We start from the raw sequence: 25369 nt of genomic DNA, 5'->3' as shown, positions 1-25369 counted from the left end.
TGTGTGTGTGTGTGTGTGAGAAAAGACCGGACCGTGACCGGAGCGAGAGCGTCCCTTGACTCGGGCGTGACCTGCCCCGTAGTGTGAATTGGGTGGGAGACCTGAGGATGTAGTTTTCCTATTTTCCGTGGAATAATTACTGCTTCCAGGACAGAGATCCTCTTGTGTGCACCCATCCCATTACGTAGGTCTTCGTAATGGAGGCACACATTCCACGTAGCTCCTCTGCTACTCATGCTGAAATACCTTGGTTCACTCACACCCGTTCTCTTGCTGCCAAAATTAGAGGCAGCCCTCTAAAGGTACCTGATCCTTCGAAATCCTGATAATCATGTTCCATACAATTCTGCCCGGAATTGCGCCGAATCTATTCTTCGATTCACACAAAAAAATATTTCATTAATAGGAACTACAGCCTTTATGCAAGAGTTAATCAACAACTTCATTCTTTTATCCCATCAGCTGGTAAACTCTGGAACAGCCTTCATTTGTCCGTATTTCCTCCTGTATACCTATAATTTGACCTCTTTCAAGAGAGGAGTGTCAAAACACCTTTTCTCCCGAAACTGACCTATCTTTTGGCCTTTTATTCTGTTTAATTTTTTTATTGTAGCAGCGCCTAGCGGACTTTTTTGTAGATTTTTTGTTTTATTGCCCTTGAACAGTCTCCCTTACTGTTAGAAAAAAAAGCCCACTCCTTGGCCCCCTCCCAGGAACACTCACCAGCAAGCGGGCCCACGTGGGGTCTTGGGAGAGGAAGGCGAGGCCCCTGCCGAGGAGGGAGGTCTGTGCCTCCGCCGCCACCTCACCTTCGTTCACTCACTCTGAAGGCGAAAGTGTTATCAAATTTAGTCAAATAGGACTAGTTTCGTAAAGTTAAGTATATGAAATAGTGAAAGCTTAACTTCTGAAATAAAATGTGAATGAATGAATGAATGAATGGTTGATTAGATGTAAGAATTAAGCCCTGGAATGGTAAATTAATAAATTGTAAAAAACAAGCCTATAACAAAAATATAGATTGAAGAGTTAAATGAAATAAAATTACAAACCATTGAAAACAAGACTAGACATGCAAGGTGTATTGTTAATAAATGGATGAATACGTAAACGAATTGTTGCGAATTAAAGTATATAGGGCTACGGTGTACCTGCGCTTAGAAAAGACAGGTTAATAAGGAAATATTTATCCTTAAGCAAGTAAGGAAAAACCTGAAAAAACTAAAAAAGTTGGGCTGTCCTCGCATACCGCTGAACCCGATTCGGCAAAGTAAAAATTAATATATGAATAACTATACGTACATTCGAAAGATATTGAGGTTCCACAGATTCATGAGCACATTCATCACACAGAAGTCCCAAAGTAAACCAAAATAAATAAAAGATTGTTCTCCTTACAAACATTTTCTTGCGATCTCTGTCTGACATGTGAACAAATCATAAAACATTGTATCTATTTCATAAAGACGTTCGACAGTTATTCATGAGCATTTAGGTAAAAATTGTGCATACCGAGTTGTAGGTTATGTGCGCACTTCGACGGGAATGTATTTAACAGAGAACAAACAAACGGTTTCTTCAGGACCTGCTTCAGAATGGCCTCTGGTGGTGTCCCGCAGGATTGTTCCCGAACCAGCTTTGTTCAGGATATATAGAAAATGATCAGGAGTTTGACTTAATAGAACAATTTAAAAGTTACAGACGGCACAAAAATTTACAGCCACACACGACTGGCATGCACGTGCGTAAGCCACGTCAGGCGTTGCGGCAGGAGGTAAGAGTATAAAGTGAGGTAACCTGCACTGCTTCTTACTTCATCCATTGGCCTGGTGATGCGGGCTAATGCTAAAAAAAAAAGATGGCTTGGAGATAAGAACCACAAAAGGAATTGGGGATAATATTTACGAAACCCTAGCCACCTCTGGCAAAGTTAATACTTACATCATGGATTTCTTTTTGGTCCCTGAATGCAGCGCAGTAACAAGTGACTTCCGGAAAGGAGAAAGAATCCAATTCAGTGTCAATTTATTGTTGAAAATAGGGAATAATAAAAATATTCTGATCTTACAGCCCTCAGCGGCTACATAAAGTCTCAAGACGTAGTTATTAGGCTGTTTTGCGATCACTTATCCTTAAAATTAAGCCTTCTCTCTCACCTCCGGCTCAAGGGCCAATGAGACGGAGATGCGCACCGAGGCCACGCGCAACTATGGCGTGTGCCCCTATATTCTTACCTTACCTCTCGCCTCCCTCCACAGACCGACCACTCTAAGCAAATGGTTCCACCTGTTTCATTGTTTTTCTCGACTGCACGAAGCTGCCTGCAACTCGCACATTTGATCGGTGCATAACTCACTAACCCGCGTGCGGGCAATTATTCAGCTGGGTTCTCGCATTATGTTCAAAATGTTCGTGATGATCTATAATGCATTTAAACTAGCAACTGGGCAAAGGCTATTTAGAAGTTACCTGTCTTTGTAGTTGGCAAATTTTTTTTTATATGCACTTTTAGCATATTGACATAGGCAGAAAATTTTCCTCCCACTAATGAGAATTTTGTGTTCCTTCTGCAGCTGCTCTTTTGGGCTAGTTTTACTTCATAACAATGTAAATTGACATTTCCTTACGTCTTCCCAACAAGATTTCGAAAGAGACCCTCCGTGTCGGATTCGAAGTTCGCAGGTCTCGAGCTGTTTGAATAAATCTCTCCTAGAACTGATCTTGTCGAGTCCCGTCACCGGCGACACACTCGTCGGCAACACACTGGAAAACAAGCTGCTGCTCCTCCCCCTCGTGGCGGACACTAAAACGACCATGACTTTAAAACCTAAATCACGCGGGAATATTTACATGAAATACACCGTGTCCACAATATACACAACACACGGCTCTTTATTCATGATTCAGACCCTTCGTTTTGAGAAGAAAAAAAGTGCCTTTAGGTATACTGTGTATGGAAAAAAAAGGAAACGTATATAATTGAAATTGATGAGTGATTAACGTCCCAATATATATTGCTTTCACTCGTGTACAGACGCTTAACTAAAAGATGAGGAAATGACGGCAACTTTTTACAACACAAACTCTGCACGCACACTTACTCTTTCAGGCTGGGAAGCACGGGCGCAACACTTCCTTATCAACGAGCACTGCGCGGCCGCGCCAGGCCAAGGCACATGACGGAGACGCGGGGCGCTCACACTCGAGGAACCATTATCAAGATTTTCAAAGATGGTCACGGCAGAGGGCGGTCACTCCTTACCATTTCCGAGCCTTCTCCTTCAGCCCGCCCCCGCAGGACTCCCTCCTCCCGCCGGCCTGCCTCTCGGGCTCCGGGGTCTGAGTGGCTTCACAAGCACGAGTGAAACAGACGAGCCCGCCTGCCGCTGCTTCGAAGATCGTTTTGCTTAACCGGCTGCCTAATAGTTTAGGGGCTGCAATTACACTCTTTTTCGAGCACCAAAAGCAGCTCAGGGTAAGGGATGCCTAAAAGGTGTGTGTGGTTGTTTCCTGACCGATGACAAACACAACGCAAGAACGTGAAGGATGAAGGACAGCAAAGAAAGGGTTCATGGCTTCAGACACCTCGAAACCCCTCACTCGAGACATTTAAGTAAAGAAGGTGAAAGGGAAACAAATTGGTAATACATTAATACAAAAAAAACCTTCATAAATATTATATGGTTTATTTGAAATATATATTAACACGAATTAGTCGTAGCCGCGGGACCGGCGCTCCTGCAGGCCACTCAACACTGCTCCGCCCCGCCGAGTGTTGGCCTCGCTCGGTGAAGTGACGAGACACCAGCGAGGCGGTTTAGAGAAAATAAAGAAAAAGAAGCACAAACCTGTTTCCAATACCTCATTAAGATGTATGTACCTTTTCCATTGAATAATAGTCAAACCACCGCTTTATTTGTCTACCGCTTGATATCATTGATCTAGAGAGGTAAGCATCAATCATTGAACATTTACAGTACAGGGCCCCCATGCTCGTTTTCTGTGGTGATGGAACGAGGAATAACTTACATAATCTTTTAATTCAGTTTTCCACGCCTTCTGGATCAGTGGCAGATAAATTTCAAAGTATAATCCCGAGGATGTAAGAAAGGAACCGAGGAGATTATTGTTCATAGTCACTGAGTGTATCGGCATGTAGGAAAACACTGAGTTCGGATTCTTTGGCCATGCTCGAAGCATCTATAGCTGTGTTAGATTTTATGTTGTTATATGTGACATCATAAAATTAAGTTGGGAGCATATACGGTAAGCTGCGCATGGCGTTATGTGCTCATTTCCATCCCATTGGCCTTGAGCCCGTGGTGGGAAGGAGCCCATGACCCCGGGACGCAGGTGTGGCACCATAACAAACATTCATAAGAATTTCAGTCATTAAACTAATTTTTTAATCATAAAATTGTTCTCGACTGTTTCCTAGTCATCATTAAGTTTATACATAGTAATCAGTTTGCAGCTGCTAGCTGGTGACCGCGGTGACTGTGTGTGTGTGTGTGTGTGTGTGTGTTATGAAGGTATCGACCTACCTGTTGCATAATAATAATAATAATGATAAATAGATAAAAAATAATGTCGGTTGTCCCTGCTTGGTGGGGTGTGTGCTGAGCAGTGATGAGTGGCCGCCGCCTTGGCAGTCCCCTGCCGCGCCACGGGCTAAGATTTGGCATGCAAGGAAAGGTTCAGCTGCCCAGTGCTTTTTTGTTGAGGGCGCCCGCTGCGCAGGGCAGATTCTCCCCTGATGTAATGGCCGGTGTCACACGCTGGGGTTGGGAGGAGGGTGGGGCAGAAATAGAGAAGTCAGGGGCTGTTCCCAGGCTGAGGAACAATGGGGCGCCATGACTGTCCTCTGTGAGTGGTGGAGGAGAGGAGGGATGTCTAGGGGGAGATTGGGGAGGCGGTGACGTTGTGGGGCAGCTGGGACGGGTGGAACTGGGGCCCCGTCTGGCCGGGGCGGGTCAGGCCGGGGGGAGACACCCCTTCCGAGCGGGCAGGGGGCGGCAGGTCGGAGGCAAGGCGGGGCTGGGGCGAGACTGCTGCCACGTCCCTGAGGAAGGCTGCCCCACCGGCGTCCCCAGGGGAAGACTCGAGCTCCTGAAGGCGGCGCGGCGTGAGCGGGAGGTCACCGAGTCCCTCCTCCAGGCCGGGCGTCTCGGGGGCGGGGCCAGGCAGGGGCGGGGGCGGAGCCTCACCCAGTGGGCGGGGCATGACGGGGGTGAAGGCGGAGACGGAGCCGGGGCCCAGAGCGGCAGTGAACTGGTAGAGTGCCAGGGCGGAAGGTGGCACTGGCCCCGCTGTGCACGTAGACGACGACGAAGACGAGGGTGAGGGCGAGGGGGAGTTAGAGGCGGACGACGAGGCGGGGGGCAGGAGGCCCTTGGCCCTGGCCTCACGGTCTCGTCTCTCTCGCGCCCGACGGTTCTGGAACCAAATCTTTACCTGCGGAAAGAAAGAATGATGATGTTAGCACACCTGAGCGTCCCTCCCTCACCTGAGTCTCTCTCTCTCTCTCTCTCTCTCTCTCTCTCTCTCTCTCTCTCTCTCTCTCTCTCTCTCTCTCTCTCTCTCTCTCTCTCTCTCTCTCTCTCTCTCTCTCTCTCTGAGTTTCCTCACTTTACGACATAACCGAATCACTGGACATTGTTTATCTGGATTTTCAAAACGAAATCGTTAATGTTCCACGCAATATATTATTTCACAGCATTAAATTACTAAATCCTAAGCGAAATGCACACTCAAAGTTGATCGCTAAGTGACTCAACAACAGACAGCAAAGAGTGGTCATGAACTGAACGGCCTCAGAGTGGACACCAGTCACTATTGTTAGTCCCTCAGGGCCCTGTGCTCGGACCTCTGCTATTCATAGTTTGCATCAATAACGTTGATGTTTGGAATTAACAACTTCATTCGTTAATTTTCAGGTAACACAAAGACTGACAACACTGTCCTCTCAGATCAAGACAAGCAAACCCTTCAAGACAATATGTATAAAATTTCAGCTTTGTCTGCTAAATGGGAGATGCCTTGTAACCTCAATAAATGCCAGACTACTCAAGTGGAAACAAAGTTCGATGTAGTTTGCAATGTAAAGCTTAAAATTATAGCATACAATGTATTCCTCACATCATCATTTCCCAAACATTACCCTTCCCTCTCCATAAACCTAACGACTCACCCTTTACATCTTTTTCAACCCTCCTCCTCCGCCTCCCCCTTCCACAAAACCACACCCGAGCCTCGCACAAAGGACCCACCGCCGGTACTTAGTTATCGATGTGCACACCCGCACGTCTCACCGGCCGGCGCGCCATGCAAGATCGAGGGGGAGTGTTGCATTATGGAGCCACTGAGAGACTCGCTTTTGTCGATCAGGAGTAACAAGCTTTGATTTGACGTTCATGTGAGTGACGAGGTTTAAAGGGACGGATGGTTTATTTTTATTTTTATTGCTTATTTGTCTTGTATTTAATTGTCTGACTGATAATTGGACGGTAGAATGATATGTGTGTGTGTGTGTGTGTGTGTGTGTGTGTGTGTGTGTGTGTGTGTATGCAAATATAAGAAAATCATTATGAGAATATGTAAATATAACAGATGTAATATGCGTGAATGTGAATGTTATAAATGTAATGTGTATATGTAAATAGAAAATAATAATGATTTTAATATGTGTGTATGTTAATATAATAAATGTAATATGTCTGTAGGTAAGTCTAATGAATGTAAAATGCGTGTATGTAAACGTAATAAATGTCTCGATCATCTTTTTTTTCATTTCATCAAGGAAAATGTCAACGTTGCATAATATTGTTTTGAAAAGTAAAGTGTTTCACCAATTTGTAGCTTCATTTTTCCTTACTTAATTTGCTACTGATAAAAAAAAAAAGTTCATGTAGCATATTACACTTGATTTCATGCTTGATAATTTATTGTATTTGATAGAAAAATAACAAACTTTTGGGGATATTGTTTATAATGAGAGAGAGAGAGAGAGAGAGAGAGAGATCATCGACATATATGTACTCATTTGCAATATGTAAGATGTAAAAATAAATAAAGAAACAAAAGGAGAGAGACTTTACATTCAATCTCTCTTCTACTCTCAATGTTCCTTCTGTCCACTATCTGTCCATTTTGTCTTCTGTGCACGTCGATCACACACTCCTTCGTTCCCCTCCATTTGTTATTTAGAGACGCCTTTCCCTCTCGCTCTTCTTCCCTTTCTTCTCTTATTCTTCTATTAAATGGTCACATATATATTAGACAACGGAAACAATAACAAGAACAACAACCAAACGAGTCTAGTATGTTAACCATGAAGCAGTTAACACACACACACACACACACACACACACACACACACACACATTCCTGCGCACAAAGCAAGATGGGACAACCTACTTAAGGAACCCCAGTCACACGTCCCATCCTCCTGCCACACGTCTCTCTCTCTCTCTCTCTCTCTCTCTCTCTCTCTCTCTCTCTCTCTCTCTCTCTCTCTCTCTCTCTCTCTCTCTCTCTCTCTCTCTCTCTCTCTCTCTCTCTCTCTCTCTCTCTCTCTCTCTCTCTCTCTCTCTCTCTCTCTCTCTCTCTCTCTCTCTCTCTCTCTCGTTCTATACTAAAGGATGGATCTTCTTATTCAGTTTCTTTTTTCTTTCTTTTCCATCACTCTCTCGCTCTCTCTCATGAAGAATAGGCGGAATGGGAAGGAGAAGAAAGAAAGAGGAGGAGGAGTAGGAGGAGGAGGAGGAGGAGGAGGAATGTTGAGAGGCTAGATAAAAGAGATGAGAGTGGGAGGGAGGCACGCACGCAAAAGGAGAGAGAGAGAGAGAGATAAGAGAGAGAGAGAGAGAGAAGAGAAGAGAGGGAGAGGGAGGATCGAGGGCTCACTTCACAAGATAAGAGATCCCATCGCACAAAGGAGCAACATTGGATCCTTTAATATAAACATTCAATTTGATTTTTATAATGGTGTTACAAACTTTTTTAGGGCCATTATGCGCTCTCTCTCTCTCTCTCTCTCTCTCTCTCTCTCTCTCTCTCTCTCTCTCTCTCTCTCTCTCTCTCTCTCTCTCTCTCTCTCTCTCTCTCTCTCTCTCTCTCTCTCTCTCTCTCTCTCTCTCTCTCTCTCTCTCTCTCTCTCTCTCTCATTATACTCTGAAAGCCTGCATTCTCAAGATACAAAGCCTAAATACCGCCTTAAATTTATTCCCTCTAAGAAAGAAAAAAAGAAAAGTAAAGAAAAAAAGTGAAGAATGAAAAAAAAGATGAAAAGAAAACACGTAGATTCTAGCCAACTCAAAACGTTAACAACAACAACAACAACAACAACAACAACAACAACAACAACAAGACAACAAAAAAGAAACATTACATTTACTCCATTTGCGAAATTCGTTAAAACCTGACCATAGATTGTATCAAGAAAACACGTTAAAAAAAACCCCACATAAGAAGAAAGAAAAAAAAAAACGAAAACAACTTATCTGTTATTGTCTTGAACGCGTCTAATACACAGAGAAACGAAGCAAGAGGGAATTCCTAATGCGTGTTCTGTATTTAAGGGATTTTCCAAGGTATTTTGAGTGTGTTTTTTGGCAGAAGTGGGTCACGTGAGTTGTTTTGGGATTAGCTGCGTGTGGGTACAATGGACGGCAGGGAAGTAGGTTAAGGAGAATGTAACTTTTTTTTGTCTTGATCCGCAGCTTCGTTTCTTTGGCATCTCTCCCTTCCTCCATACCCTCTCATTTCTTTCTCCCCTCTCCCTTCCTCCCTTCCTCCCACTCATTCCCTCCCTTCTTCCATTCCCTCTCATTTCTTTCTCCCCTCTCCCTTCCTCCCTTCCTCCATTCCCTCTCATTTCTTTCTCCCCTCTCCCTTCCTCCCTTCCTCCCACTCATTCCCTCCCTTCCTCCATACCCTGTCACCTCCTCCATTCTCTCTCATTTTCTTCTTCCCTCTCCCTTCCTTTCTCCCTCACAATCGTTCCCTCTCTTCATTCCCTCTTACTTCCTCCATTCCCTCTCACCTCCTCTATTCCCTCTCACTTCCTTCTTCCCTCTCACTTTCTCCATTCCCTCCCTTCCTCCATTCCCTCCCTTCCTCCAGTCCCTCTTACCCCCTCCATTCCCTCTCACTTTCTCCTTTCTCTCCCTTCCTCCTCCCTCCCTTTCATTCCCTCCCTTACTCCATTCCTTTTCACTTCCTTTCACCCACTCATTCCCTCTCTCTCTCTCTCTCTTTCCCTCAGTTCCGTCTCTTTGGCCTTTACTTACATATGAACATTAGAACTTAAAAACATAAAGTTGCTTGGAAGAAAATCGGTAAGCCTATATCGCAATTCTTGTAAACCTAACTCCACCAATCCTCATCATTGAAGTTACGTTACCTTTGATGTTGGCTAGTGTGATGACACTCGCTGCAAGTCTGTCAAGCCTTTCAATCACCTGTCACTGTGTATAAGCTTGTTCTTGCCTATGTCTTTATTAAGTCAGAATGTATCCAACGTCAACTCATTGATAAGAGTCCTACCTTGCTCTTGTACTAAAAATACCATACCTGTTAAGTCACTCTTCTTATAGGTCTTCGACCATATGTAAACCTTAATCAAGTCTCCTTCCCAGAGAATACAGATTTAGACGTTTTATTCTATATTTGTATTGTATTGAAAGGTTAGAATATCAAGTATCAAAGTAAGGGATGTATCGGTTGGGCGGAGACAATTTGACAGATCACAAACCTTATGCTAAGTTTATCGAAGGTTTAATCTGATAATTCAAGACCTGTGTGTCCGCAACGTTTTCTGGTCAGATCAATGTATTTCCGTTTCTATTTGAATATATTATACGTGTCGGCAAAGCACGTGATCGTGTTTTTAATTTTTTGGTGCCATTCGGATGTGAAAACGCCGACGCAACTTTTAGAGAGGTAAATATTGTTTTAGATTTCATGGTAGTACGGAAAGGAAATGTTAAGTTACAAAATATATGGAATGCATAAATATGAAGATTAGTTTTTGAAAATATAAGTCGATTCAGTTAAAGTTCGTTAATTGCAATTTAGTCTTTATTCAATAAGGTGAAAAAATATACTGTCGGACTCCATTTCAACAATAGGGGTAATTAAGGAGTGTGGCAAAGATAGATGAGATTATCGTTAATTGTTCAATATTAAAATGAGGAAGGAAATGACTCGGCTCAGTCCACTCACAAAATGGGGACAGTGAGGTTTTATGTTGACGATGTTAGGAAAGCTTGAAGTAGTTTGTTCCATATAAGACTGAGGAGGTTTAAAGTTTATATGATAAAAATGAGTGATGGGAACTATTTCCAGGAGCAGCGCCAGCAGACTTTTTTGTTCATTCTTTATTCCGCCTTTGAACAGCCTACATTACTAAAAATAAAATAATAACTCAGACACATAATGATACGCGGACGTTACTGGAATAGGGTGGGAGGGCATGACGAGGGCAGCACACAGATGGACAGCCTATTCCCGCGTGTCCTGCGAGCGAGGCGGAGGGAAGAATGGGGCGAGAGTGGCGGCGATGAGAGAGATAAGGCGGGGCAGGACTCTCGCAATGGAAAGTGGGACGGTTCACAGCGCGTCACCCCGAATACGAATCAATGACTTGGCTTTTAAACGTCGATCACTCTCAAGATAGACGACCCTGGTGGACAGATTACAGGGACGGTGACTCCCTACATGATGACTTGATGACTGGTATTGTAAGACATGCGCTTCTTACATCAGCTATTTCTAAAGGTCAAAGAGAGGGTCAGTCGGATTCTAATGAGTGTTTCTTCAGGTTCACGGTACAGAGGAAGAGTCACACTACCACCAGGGTCATAAAAGTACCCCTGGAAATGCTCACAACTCATATGAAAGCCTTGTCAGATGTGTGTTCTTGGGCGGCGAAATGTCTTACAAAACGACCCGATATGTCTTACTCCAATTCCTGTCGCTCCTCTTTCTCCTTCCTCTGCGTCTCTGTCTGTGTACAGTGTCACGTTCTCGGTATGATGACTAGATCAGTGTTTTGTTTACTCTTCTCTCGCTCTTTCTCTCAATCTCCCTTTTGTGTCTCATCCACCGTTTCCAGATTATCGTACTCGGAGGATCACATTAACCAGCTTCTCCCCCATAAATATCACCAGGAAACGGGAATAGTAAACCATTTCAACAATAACTATAAATAAATCTCGTTGTTGTGGCCCAGGAAAGAGTTTTGGTGATGGAAATCGGAAAATATGAGAAACTGAGTACGACAATCTGGTAACGTTGGTCTCATCCCTTCCTTCTTTTCTTTTTCTTTTTTTTTATATACATTCTGAATTTCTCTATATGATGATGCGTGTCTTTTCTTTTTCCTTTTTTATATACATTTTGAATTTCTCTATAATGATGATACGTGTCTTTTCTTTTTCCTTTTTTATATACACTCTGAATTTCTTTATATGATGATACGTGTCTTCTTTTTCCTTTTCTACATCCTGAATTTCTCTATATGATGATACGTGTCTTCTTTTTCCTTTCCCCCTCTTCTGCTTCCTCTTCGTTGATATATTGTTAGTACATTTCTTTTGTATGATCTGATGTGTGTGTCTTTCTCCCTCTTCTCTAATTCTACTGCATCTCCGTTAGTATCTCCTCACATTCCCAGTCCTTTTCTTCCTTTTCCGGCTTCTTGCAGACTCCTTACGTTCTTATGTTCTTATGTTGTACAGTTTTTTAGTATAAGTCTGCGGTAGAACTCGCCCATTGTCACTTATTCCTCCTCTTTTTTTTCTTTTTTTTTTTCTTTTAACTTCTTTTTCTTTTTTATGCGAGGTCTTTTTCTGTAAACTCTATATTGCTCCTTCCGCCTCTTTATTTTTTTCCATACTAAGCTTCCGCCGCTATATGAAACTTCACAGTCTCTCTTCCTCTCCTCTCCATCCGTTTCCTCTCCTCCATCATCTCCTTTTTTCTCTATTTTTCTTTCCTTCTGCATCTCTTCTTCTCCTTATTATAACCTACACCGCCACACCTATCCTTTCCTTTCTCTGTCTTTCTTATTAATCATTTTCATTCCTAGCTATGTTCACTTTCCTCTTCTCTTCCTTCCTTCTCTATCTCCTTACATTCTTAGCAATATCCAAAATCCATGTCTTCTCCATTTTCTCTTCTCTCTGTTCTTCCTTTCTTCCCCATATCCAAAAGTAAATTATAGAAACATCCATTTTCTTATTTCTGTTCGGTTTCCTTAATTTCCTTCATTTCCCCGTTGTTTTAATTTATATATATTCATCGTTTCCTTCATATCCATTTCCTATCCTCAATTTTCCTGTTAGTTTCAGTTAGGTCTATTTTTTTTCGTTTTATTTCTATCCAATTCCTTTTCTCTATTTCCTTCTCGTTTCCTTCATTATTATTTCTTTTTCGTTTTCTTTCTATCTATTTCCTATCCCCCATTTCCAATTAGTTCCCATCATATCTGCTTCCTGTTCATTTTCTTCCTATCCATTTCCTTCTTTTTTATTTATTTTTTCTATTTTCTCCTATTCTGCCGCACCTTCAGGGTCTTCTTAAATGTAATCTTACTGTGTCTTCTTTTCCTTCCCATTCTTTCCTCTTCCTATACTAAGACTCATTTAGCTCCCATCACTTCATCTTCCCTTCCTTCCCTCACCCGCTGCAGTGCCCATCAACACCCTATCACCTCCATCACCTCCATTCCTCCCATCTTCCTACCACCTCCTTCTTCCCTCCCCCCTCCTTCCCTCCCATCTGGCGTCGGGAGCATCACGTGAGCTGATCTTAATCCTATAAAAAGGCGATTCGAATCCCTGTAATGCCGCGTTGAGAAGGTTCCGATCCTCTTCACCGCGGCGGGAGTCAGGGCAGCAGCTGATTGGCCGGCTGTCCTGCCTTTGGATTGGCTGTTTGGGCGCGTTGTCCTCACCGGGAGATACATAAACTATTTACTCAATATGAGGGCTCGGGGAGGAGGAGGAGGAGGAGGAGGAGCCATGTGTTAGGGGATATAATGTAGTCTTTCTCTCCTCGTGTCCTAAGGCTGGTTTTCCCCTTCCTGTATCATGGATGGGATGGGAAAATGATGTGAAGGTTCTTATAATGGACGTTATTGTTACGTATAATAGAGAAGTTTTTACAAGTTTCGAGGGTTCGCGGGACAGAGGGATGACCAATAGCCTGCATGGGATAAATGACCTTAGGATATTGTGTCTGACGGGCGAGTATTTCAAGTAACGTCCATTGTCGGGCTAATAAACTTGTGTAATGCTGAATTTTGAGTCTTAGGGGCTGGTAGTTTAAGGGTGAGGTTGGCGTGTGGTGAGGACAGGTGGTGTTGGTTAAGGGGGTGGAGGGGGGAGGTTAAGGGGGGTAGGGGTGGCGTGGATGTGATGGGGTGATGTGATGAGGGAAAGATGAGGTGGTGGGGTGAGTGGACGGCGTGAGATCGTGTGTATAGCGCCCTCTGCCCCCTGCCCCCATCTTCCATCCTTAAATGCCCCTCTGTATTCTCTCCCTCTCTTTCTCTATTGCCCCCTGTATTTTCAAGTTCCCCCCTGCCCCCCATCTTCCATCCCCTTAAATGCCCCCTCTGTATCCTCTCCCTCTCTTTCTCTATTGCTCCCTGTATTTTCAAGTTCCCCCTGCTGTCCTTTCTGTCTCACCCACCGTTGCCAGACTGTCGCATTCAGAACATAGCATTTGCCGGTTTCTGATCTCTAACTATTGCCAAGAAACATCAGGAATTAACTATTTCAATGATAACTATAAATGAATTTTGTTATTGAGGCCCAAAAGACAGTTTTTGGGCAGGAAGTCGGTAAATGTAAGAGACTAAGTACGACAATCTGGCAGCGTTGGTCTCGCCCCTTCTCTCTCTAACTTACCTTACTTTCTTCTTTTCCACAACTCCCTTCTTCCACCCTACCCCTTCCCAATCACTTCCTTCCTAGTCTATTCTTGTCAAACATTGCCTTTCCCTCCTTCCTTCACACTCTAACCCCTTTCAGTACTGGCAACGTTGGTCTCGCCCCTTCTCTCTCTAACTTACCTTACTTTCTTCTTTTCCACAACTCCCTTCTTCCACCCTGCTCCTCCCCAAACGCTTCCTTCCTATTCTATTCTTGTCAAACATTGCCTTTCCTTCTTTCCTTCTCACTCTAACCCCTTCCTCTTTTTCTCTTCCAAGCCCTGTCCACGCTATCTTTGTTTTCTTTTTAACTGTTTTGTTTTTATTTCTTTTCTCTCCATTACTGTCGTCTATATAACTTCATCTTTTTTCCACTAGTTTACTCTCTCTTTCCCTCTTTATTTTCCTTCTAAGTCCCTTCTTTCTCTCACTTTTGCCTTGTCCCTTTAGTCTGTATATTCTCCTCCATTTCTCCCTTTCCACCATTCCCCTTCCATGGTCTCGTCTTTCTTTTTAATATCTTTCCTTACGCTTCCTTTCCTTCCTTACCGCCCTTGCTTCGTCCCTTCACACACAACCTTCCCTCCTGTAACCCACCTTCCTCTTGCTCCCTACCCTCCACTACCCTCTCTCTTCCTCTCTCCCCCTCTCTCTCCCTCCTTTTCCTCCCTATCAGTGGACAGCTTCAGGATGGACAATAGCTCGCCGTCATCAGTGGGTCAACATTGTCTGGCCCGCGGGAGAGGAATGCGCAGACTGAGGACCCAACCCCTGCGCGATCTTGGGAGTGGTCGCGATAGCCCTGGGACGAGTGGCCGGACTGTCTTTGTTGTGTTAGTTAGGTTAGTTGTTGGTTGTTGTTATTGTTGCTGTACAGGTTTTTAGTCTTTGGTATTTGTGGAGGTGTAGCATTTTTTTTTTTTTTTTGGGGGGGGGGAGTTGCGGATGAAGATGTATTGTAGTTGTAGGGATTTTTATAAGTGCCGTGAGATAATTGTTGTTACATGTTAATTAAAACCAAAATGGAAAGTAAAATGTGGAGCTGGAAAGGTATGAACTAAGTAAACGGAAGGTAATGTTTAAAGAGAAAAAAATATGTCAAATAGATAAAAAGCATGGGGGAAAGTGCAACAAAAGAATAAAAGGAGAAAAGAATAAAACGAAATAGTACAGAATATAAATAGACAGAACCATTAAACAATAAAATTTCAAAGAAGCCTAAAACGAATACGGTGTTAGAAAAGAAAACCGCTACAATAAATAAATAGAAAAGAACAAAACGAGAGGACACAAGTAAAAAAAAGAAGAAAAAGAAAACGAGAGCATACAACACTAATCAACACACAAACACTCCCGCCAACACACTCGTTCAGGAGGCGAAAGCAGAGGAATTCAAGCAGATCCACTTATCATTAGAAAGAGGAGGAGGAGGAAGAGGAGGACGGACGGATGGACGGAAAAGACAGTGAAATAGAGAGAGGAGGGGAGGAGGAGGACCAGGAGGAGGAGGGGAAAACACACAAGGGAGAGAGATACCCAAGGGCGTGCAGCTGGGCCCGTGATTCTTGCATCCGCCACCAGAGGGCTGTGTTATGATACGTAAACAAGAGGTATGTTACAAACTACTCCCCGTGAAGAGACTCAGAGCGCCGCAACCCTCAGCACGACCCGACAACGCAACAAAGCCCTTGGAAACAGCGGAAATAAGGGCTGGAAAGGCGCGGGTAGGGAGGGGAACGGTGGGTCGGTGTGGCGGCGAGGGGGCAGGAGAGCTCAATCGGCTAAATGTCGTATCTCGTCTCACGGCGGCCGCGTCACAAAGGGGGACGAGGAGCAGCCCGCCAACCGCCCAGTTAATCACCCGCGCCCTGCCTTCCATTCAGCTCGATTCTGTAGCGGCCGACGCGGAATGGAATCGAAGTAAAATGAGCATATGTTGGCCTGGGGTGAGGGAGGGTCAGGGAGGTGAGGGAGGGAGGGTGAGGGACCTGAGGGTAGAGGTGAGCGGATGAAGAAGATATTGAAGAGATAGACACATACGAAAGATTACAGGGCGAGGAAAATGAGGCAGATTGTTTAAAGGGAAAATAAATAGGCTAGGTAAAGGAAGGTTAAGGTAAGGATAAAAGGTCAGCGGATGGGTGCTAGGAGGAGGATATTGGAGAGTTAGACACATAGGAAAGATTACAGGGTGAGGAAAAGGAGGTTAGAGTATGTACAAGGGAAAAGATGTTGGTACGAGGGATCTTAAGGGAGGTTAAGGAAGGGTAAGGGAAAGACTAAGGGTGAGAATATCTGTGCAAGGAAGAACATTTTGAAGAGTTAAGGGGCTATTACACTGGCCAAATTTTCCGTGGATCTTCAGACAAACCACGATATCCGCTAGCGTGGTTCTCATTTGTTTCTTGTTATTGCTGCTGATGATGATGATGAGTAATACCATCGTCCTTTGGTGAAATCTACCGTAGCTTTGGAAGATCGTGAACACGTCAGAAAACCACGGAAATATGAGAACCACGCCAGCAGAAATCGTGGTTTGACTGAAGATCCACGGAAAATTTGCCCAGTGTAATAGCCCCTTAAGGAAGAAGAGATAAGAGTATGAACGAGGGAAGATACTGGTCTGGGTGGATGTGAGGATAAGGGAAAATAAAAAAATAAGGGTAAGAATATGATTGCTTAATACGGATGACGGCAAGATAGACATTCAAGAAGGTTTATAGGGCAAGGAATGAAGACGGGAGTGTGTTTGAGGGAAATAAAAGGAGATTTGAGAGACGGAGAAGTAAGGTAAGAGAAAACGGAAGGAAAACAATATGACGAGCCTTGATTTGTCTCTGATCCTGATTTTGCCTTACTGAGTGTGGATTCAGTTGTGTAAAAAATAGAAAACTGGGACTTTCACTACTACTACTACTACTACTACTACTACTACTGCTACTACTACTACTACTACTACTGCTACTACTACTACTACTTCCACCATCACCAAAACAAGGAATCGCCAACTCGGAAAAAAATCAAAACAAAAACAGAAAAAAAACAATCGATGCAAAGATCAATAAATATCGTCTCAAATTTCGCATCATCAACGACAACAAAAAAGAGGGAGGGAGAAAGAGAGAGAAGAAGAGGGCGGGAGGGAAAGAAGGGGGAGAGAAAAAAAAACTAAAAGAAAAAAACAGCTATTATACGCAACGGAAAAAAAACCCAGCTTCATTAAAAGTCACAAATTAGGTATTGTTTGGCGTCTACCTGTTGATACCTGAAGGGTCACTAACTGTCTATCTATCTATCTGTCTGTCTATCTATTCATTTATCTATCGTCTACTAGTCTATTTACCGCTCCGCCTGCCTGCCTTTCCTAACGTCTTCCTGCCTCCCTCATTCTCTCTGCTTGTCTGCCTGCTTGCCTGTCTGTCTGTCTATCTCCCTATCTGTCTGTGTCTAATTACATCAATGCCTATCTATCTATTTATCTATCTACTTGCCAGTTTGTTGGTAGCCCTACGTTTATTAAGCATGCATATCTGCCTTTATCTATCTATCTGTCTGTCTGTTTGTTTATTAATCTATCTGTTTTTCGCTCTACATTGCTATAGTTACAAGCCTTTCTCTCTTATTTTGTTTCTTCTATTTGTTTTCTTCTCTACCTTCCTCCGTGTTTATGTATTTTTTTTTATTTCTATCTTAGTTTCTCTCAATTTTCTCTCCTTCCTCCCTACCTACATGCAGTTCCTTAGCCCTCTCACCCGCCTAAAGGATAAACACACACACACACACACACACACACACACACACACACACACACACACTGATTATCTGCTTAAGCTTGTAATGAGATCTTCCAATGCCCTTCCTTCCCCCGTCTCTTCCATCCATTTCCCTCCCTCCCTCCCTCCCTCCTTTCCTTCCCCTTCCTCCCCTGGCCTATTTAAGAAGCAGATGGAGTGTAAGGATGAGAGAGAGAGAGAGAGAGAGAGAGAGAGAGAGAGAGAGAGAGAGAGAGAGAGAGTTTTTACTTATATACAGAAGAGAACAGAACAAACAGTGTTATATAAAAGTTAGAAAAGAAATAGAAATGTGTGTGTGTGTGTGTGTGTGTGTGTGTGTGTGTGTGTGTGTGTGTGTGTGTGTGTGTGTGTGTGTGCACGTGTCACACTAACAAGAGGGTGGAGGGTGTGGCCGGGACGAGTGTGGATGTCACCTTCTTGGAGTTATCTTACACCCTCCTCTCACCCTCCTCCCATCCCCTCACCCTTCTACTCCCCCACCACACACACACTCTTTTCTTGCTACTGTAACTGATGCTTCTACTACTACTACTACTACTACTACTACTACTAATAATAATAATAATAATAATAATAATAATAATAATAATAATAATAATGATATGTGTGCGAGCGGCAACTTGAGGTCTAATTACTGACAGGTGAGAAGGGAACTTGCAGGTGAAGGCGATCCTCACCTGCAGTGTGATTAAGGTGACCCGTGTGTGTGTGTGTGTGTATGTGTGTGTGTGTGTGTGTGTGTGTCCCATATTGTGTGTCCTCTATGCTACCCAATCTCTCTCTCTCTCTCTCTCTCTCTCTCTCTCTCTCTCTCTCTCTCTCTCTCTCTCTCTCTCTCTCTCTCTCTCTCTCTCTCTCTCACACTACCGAAAGAGAGAGAGAGAGAGAGAGAGAGAGAGAGCGCGCGGAGACATCTGCTAAATACACATCACAATCTAATCCTCTTATGATGACCACCATAGATCCTGATGACACACCATGCTACACCATACCCACCATATCCACCATACCCACCATGATCCACCCATGTCACCATACCCACCCATCACCTATAGTACCATACCCAGAAAAAAAAATAGTACCCCAAATTTCTTCGCATGCTTTTTTTTTTTTTTTTTATCAATGCGCATGTTCGGCCTTGTCATGTTCACTGTAAAGACGAGGGAGAAAGTGAACGGGTTGTTATAGCAGTTGTGCGGATAGTGAATATGATAATGATGAGTGAAAGTGATGAGCAAAAGAAAGTTGAGATGAATATAACGAATTTGAGATTGTATAAGAAAACTACGATGATAGGGATGAAGGGATGGTGATGAAGATGATGTAAGTATGATGATGATAATGAAGATGATGATGATGACGATGCTGGTGGTGATGGTGATAGCAGTAGCGATGAGACTGTCGGTGATGAGAATGGTGATAGGCGACAATGATGAGTGATGATGAGAATGAAGATGACGTATATCAATGAAAATGATGGAAATGATAATAGCGATGATGATGACGTTGACAAAGATGATGATGGGACACGAAATGAGGCAGTCAGAGGTTATGGTAGAGAATGGAAGTGGAGGTGATGAAAACGATGATGATGACAGTTATGATGATGGTGATGACGGTGAGTGGTGGTGATGGAGGTGACGTCACTCAGCGATGGACGAACCCCCGCGGCTCAGGTTGCCTCAGTGATGTCATTTTTGCACTTTTTTTATGGTGTTGGTCTCGCTATGATATCACCTGTCCCCTGCTGCCTCCTCCTCCTCCTCCTCCTCCTCCTCCTTCTAATCCTCCTTCTATTACTTTTATTATTTCATCTACTTTTCCTCCTCCTCCTCCTCCTCCTCCTCCTCCTTCCATTCCGTCTTCTCCTCCTCCTCCTGCTAATCCTCCTTCAATTCCTCTTATTATTTCATCTACTTTTCCTCCTCCTTCTCCTCCTCCTCCTCCTCCTTCACCTGTCCCCTGCTGCCTCCTCCTCCTTCTAATCCTCCTTCTCTTGATATTCCTTCTATTCCTCTTATTGCTTCATCTACTTTTCATCAACCTCCTTCTCCTCCTCCTCCTCCTCCTCCTACTTCCATTCCGTCTTCTCCTCCTCATTCTCCTCCTCCTTCTAATCCTCCTTCCCTTGATACTCCTTCTATTCCTCTTATTATTTCATCTACTTTTCCTCCTCCTCCTCCTCCTCCTCCTCCTCGCCCTCCTCCTCCTTCCTCCATTCTGTCTTTTCCTCCTCTTCTTCCTTTTCCTCTTGATACTGCTACTTCTATTCATTCTATTTCCTCACCTACTTTTCCTTCTTGTCCTCGTCCCCGTCCTCTCCCTCCTCCTCCTCCTACTTCTCAAATTCCTCCTATTTCTTCACCTATTTTTGCCTCCCCCTCCCCTTCTCCTTCTTCTCTTCCTCCTCCTCCTCCTCCTCCTCCTCCTCCTCCTTCTCCTCTTCGACATAACAATGAATAATCTAATTTAGAGAACAGTTGACCTTCCGAAGAAATGTGGTTTATTTTTAATCCCCGTCCTCGAGAGAGAGAGAGAGAGAGAGAGAGAGAGAGAGAGAGAGAGAGAGAGAGAGAGAGAGAGAGAGAGAGAGAGTAATCCGGATATCAACCAATCTCAGGTCTAGTTGTGACACATGTCCCATCGCTGTCTATCCGCTACGTACACACACACACACACACACACACACACACACACACGCAAAACAGACGATATGGAGGTGTGTGGTTAATTTCTTCATAAAAAAGCCGTGAGGAAAGGAAAAAAGTAACAAGAATAAGGAATAGGAGAAAAAAAATGGTGTGTGTGTGTGTGTGTGTGTGTGTGTGTGTGTGTGTGTGTGTGTGTGTTCTTGGTAGCTTCATGATAACAGGCGTAATAAGAAAGAATACAAGATAAATATAAGACGCCGTCACATGCAACACAAAGCTGAACATGTTTGGGGTTTGTAAGATGTTTATGGTCGCTAACATCAATCTTTAATTCCTTATCTATTTTTAATTTCCCCACAAAGCTGAAACACTTACTTGATACATATGTTACAGCACTTTCCTTTTTATAGTAACCCCGGAACCGTCTTTTTTTTCGTATGTGAATAAAGCACTAAAAAGTATCCCGCAAGATCAGCCACAATAATAGGCAAAAAAATCAAATTACACTCTCGGATAGACAGCAGCTTCAGCCAATTTACAGACACCTGAGTTGATAATATACAGCTTCTCAAATTTCTGAGGCGCCATTGTTAGTGTCCGCGGCCTTGTGAGTGGCGCCGAGGCTCCGTGAAGATGTTATTGAGCCCTGCCATTCTTTTTCACCTACTTGACGAGGCCGCCGAGGAGCGTACTAAAGGGTCGTATTTTAAGACATTTAGCCGCCCAAGAACACATATTTGATAAGGCTTTCGTAGGAGTTGTGGGCATTTCCAGTAGTAGTTTTATGACCCTGGTGGTAGTTTGACCTTTCTGCTGTACCATGAACCTAAAGAAACACTCATTAGAATCTGACTGACCCCCTCTTTGCCCTTTAATATAGCTCATGTGAGAAGCGAAAGGACTTATTATGCCGACCTAAGAGCCGTATCACTAAATATTACGTCCCCAAGTACACATATTTGACAAGGCTTTCGTAGGAGTTTTGGGCATTTCCAGGAGTAGTTTTATGATCCTGGTGGTAGTTTGGCCCGTCTTTTGTACCGAGAGCCTAAAGAAACACTCAGTAGAACCCAAATGATTCCCTCTTTGACCTTTAGAAATACTGATATGTGAGAGGCGAGAGTGCCTTAGAATACCGCCTTAAAGGTTTCCCCGCACTCCCACATTGTTACCACCACCACCACCGCCACCTCCTCCTCCATAGTACTTTCTCTTCCGCGCTTTCAAGATTGGATGAAATTTTAGCAGAGCACTTTTTTCATGTCTAGGATTAAGGCTTATTTCTTACTTTTGCTTTGTTTTGTTTTGTTTTGCGTTTGTTTTGGTAAGACATTTCATGAGCAAGATTCTATGGAGTCTCTTTTTTTCTACGTAAATTGAAAAACCTACAACAGGGCTCTTTTAAAAATATATTGTGTTATCAATTTTCGGGGAACTAGCGGCTACTATTTCTCCCCTCTCTCACTCTTCACTCCGCGGCACGCAGTACACGGCCACTGGACACCAGGATATAAAAGTGCGAACCGCCCCGGCCACAGCACGACCGACCCTCACACCTGCCACGCGACGCAGACACACACACACACACACACACACGTACACACACACACATACAGTGATACCTGGCACGTAACACACACACACACACACACACACACACACACACACACACACAGACACATAAATATCGGCCACTCAACACAGAGATATACAGACAGAAACACAGGTATACAGGCCGACAGACGCAGATCCAAACAGACATACACTTATGCATATACCCGGCAAAAGTTACACACACATATATGCACAAACACGTACCTACCTACCTACATACATACATACTTGACACTCGATGCAGACAGACAGAAAGACAGCCATTCACACAAACATGCATACATACCTCGCTTGCAACACAGACAGATAAACACAAAGACGCACTATAAATATATATACCCACACGTATTGCCACTCAACACAGGCACAGACAGACAGACAGACAGACAGACAGACAAGTGGGCAGGCAGAGTGATTGACGGACAAATCGATTAAGTGACAGAGACCGACAGACAGACATAAAAAGTTAAATGAATAAGATAAAAAGCGGAGACATAATTGATTAACTGACAAACCGATCGACCGACAGACCGACAAATAGACAGACATTAGTATGTAAATATATAAAGAAAACTAAATTAGTTCGAAATTATTAAAAAAAATATGCAAGTGTCGTTGAATGTAAATAAAGAAACAAGCTTTAAAGGCAGAACCATAAGAGGGGGAGAGAGAGAGAGAGAGAGAGAGAGAGAGGGAGACGAACAAGCAGACAACATTCTTATCCTCACTGCAACACTACGCCGCAATACAATAGAAAAGTATTCCTAATTGTCGATATATTCAGTTTAACACTCAAAGACATCCATCAACCTTTTATCTATTTTGTTTTCTGTGTGTTTTTGATAAGCTGTCGTGGTATGTTAAGGGTCGCCCCAATTCGTTGATGGCGCGGTCGGATGTCTTTATAATGACGCCGATGTTAGTTTGCTACATACAGGGTCAACGCCTACTATATGGAAGGTTGCCGGGAGCGTTATTCTTCTCTCACAGCATTTCCCCTTTCCCTCTAAGGCTATTTTTATATAAGACAACACTTCAAGGGCAAAAAAAGCACTGCTCCTGTTGAATTAAGAATCTGATAACGCCATTACTGCCATCTTTATTGGGATAGCGTTGTGTGTTCCTCGTTCTCTTTATTTTTTTTTCTCTGTGGATCTCTTTGGTTTTGACTGTCTCTTTTTCTTCTTTATATTCTGTACCACCGTGAGTTTCTTTTTCCTAGTAAGAAAAAGAGAAAATTGACTCCCATATCGAGGCCAGAACAGCACACCACAAGACCGCTGGATCCATAACCTCGCCAGTTTTCTCTTTTCCTTTCTACCTTGTAACGCCTTGAAACTTTTCGTATAATAAGAGTAAAAAGTTCACACACACACACACACACAAAAAAAAAAAAAGCGTAAGTAAGAAATAGTAGTAAAATACGTAAAACAAGAGTAAAAAGTGAACAAACAAACAAGAGAAGAAGAAAGAAGAAAAAAAAAAACGAAGAAGAACAAGAAGAAGCAAACAAGAAGAAGAAGCATAAAACGACGATGCAGGAACCAGTAACTTAATCTTTTCTTTTTCTTCTCTGTATTCTTATGTGGCACTTTGAGAATACTCGTCAAATAAGAGCCATAGATACACAGACACACATACGAAAAAACAGCAACAAAACAGCAAGAAGAAACAGAAAACAGGCCAAGCGACGAGGAAGCAGGAGCCGGGAGAAGCGTCAATACTCACCCGGGTCTCGGTAAGGTTGAGGAGGGCGGAGAGATCGGCCACGTCGCAGGAGGAGAGATATTGGGACTGCCTGAAGCGAGTCTCGAGGGCCGCCAGTTGGGTCGAGGAGAAGGGCACGCGAGGGTTCCTTCCAAGCTTCCTCTTCTGCCCTCCCTCCCGCCGCTTCACGCCTGCAGAAGGATACCAAAAGGATAGGATTGAAAAAAGGTCATGATAAAGTTTTCTAGATAATAACACAACAATAAAAGAAAAATGCCTGCAGAAGGGTAGCAAAAGGATAGTATTCAAGATAGGTTATGACGAACTTTTCCGTGTAATATAATAATCACTGGAATTTAAAGGTTAGTAAGGAAAACATCCATTCCAACTCATTCTGAATCACAGTTATGACAAGTAAAAAACATATCCTGAAGGTGGTGGTAGAATGTGCTGGTGTGTGGTGGTGGTGGTGGTGGTGTTGAAGGATGTGGTAGTGGTGATAAGGGATAGGGGTGGTGCTAATGGTTTGTGGTGATGTAAGGTAAAGGATGCGTATTGCAGTGGTGTTGATGGTATGTGGTAGTGGTGTGATGTGGTTGTGGGTTTAAAAGTGTGTTGTGGTTGTGTTGATGGTATGGGGTGGTGTAGGGAAGGTGTGATGGTGGTGATGGAGGTGTTAATGCTGTATGGTGGTGTGTGTGTGGTGTTGAAAGGATGTATAAGGTAGGAAAGTGTATTGTGGAGCGAGGTGATGGTGTGCGGTATAGTGCTGGGAAGGTGTAATGGTATAGGAATGGAGGCGTAATGAAACACACACACACACACACACACACACACACACACACACACACACACACAAGGCACAATGACGGACGCACACACAATACCACATACACACACGCACACAATGCATTCACACAAAGCCACACGCATACATAAAGCCATACACACGCACGCACACACAAAGTGACACGCACACACACACACACACACACACACACACACACACACACACACACACACACACATACACACACACTAAAAAATTCGCATATAACAGATACGACGAAAAAATAACAGGTAAAACAACACGACTTAGAAAAATCTGAAATAATAATACCACCACCACCACCATCACCACCACCACCACCACCACCCCCCTGTCATCACCATCACTGCTTCCTGTCATCACACGTCACCATCTTGATCATCGGTGTGTTGCCCACCACCACCATTATGACCACCCAGAGCCCTCGCGTGTGGCCTATGGGAGTCATGGCAGCGTGGGAACAAGCTGGTGGTGGTGGTGGTGGTGGTGGAGGTGGTAGTGGTGGTGGTGGTGGTGGTGGTTAAAAATGGCGGAAGTTGTTTGAGAGACGTGTGTATGTGTGTGTGTGTGTGAGAGAGAGAGAGAGAGAGAGAGAGAGAGAGATAATTTATAAATAGAGGTGGAGCAGGCAAGATGGGACAGCTGATAGTGGGAGGAAGGAGAGGAGGAGGGAGGAGGGAAGGTGAGCGGGAGGGAGAGGAGGGAGGGAGAGAATGGAGGAAAGAGGAATGAAGAGAAGGAGGAATGGAGGGAAGAAGATGTCAAACTAGAACACCTCCAGATAATGATGATGTTACTCTCTCTCTCTCTCTCTCTCTCTCTCTCTCTCTCTCTC

At 43.7% G+C, this 25369-nt stretch overlaps 1 protein-coding gene across 1 annotated transcript in view; it reads right to left on the bottom strand.

Moving 5' to 3' along the window:
• Nucleotides 1-25369, bottom strand: part of LOC126987920 (homeobox protein MSX-1-like) — a 54886-nt gene that overhangs the window by 3138 nt on the left and 26379 nt on the right. The window contains exons 4-6 of the mRNA XM_050845517.1: nucleotides 23727-23896; nucleotides 3102-5454; nucleotides 724-824 (exon numbers count right to left, since the gene is read on the bottom strand). Of these exons, the coding sequence (XP_050701474.1) occupies nucleotides 4894-5454; nucleotides 23727-23896 (731 nt within the window). The 3' untranslated portion in view covers nucleotides 724-824; nucleotides 3102-4893. The remainder of the gene's footprint in view (nucleotides 1-723; nucleotides 825-3101; nucleotides 5455-23726; nucleotides 23897-25369) is intronic.

This window comes from Eriocheir sinensis, chromosome 67 (assembly GCF_024679095.1).
Source record: "Eriocheir sinensis breed Jianghai 21 chromosome 67, ASM2467909v1, whole genome shotgun sequence".
NCBI classification, from domain to species: Eukaryota; Metazoa; Arthropoda; class Malacostraca; order Decapoda; family Varunidae; genus Eriocheir; species Eriocheir sinensis.
The sequence above is the reverse complement of the archived record's forward strand: the minus strand, read 5'-3'. Positions and strand labels throughout refer to the sequence as shown.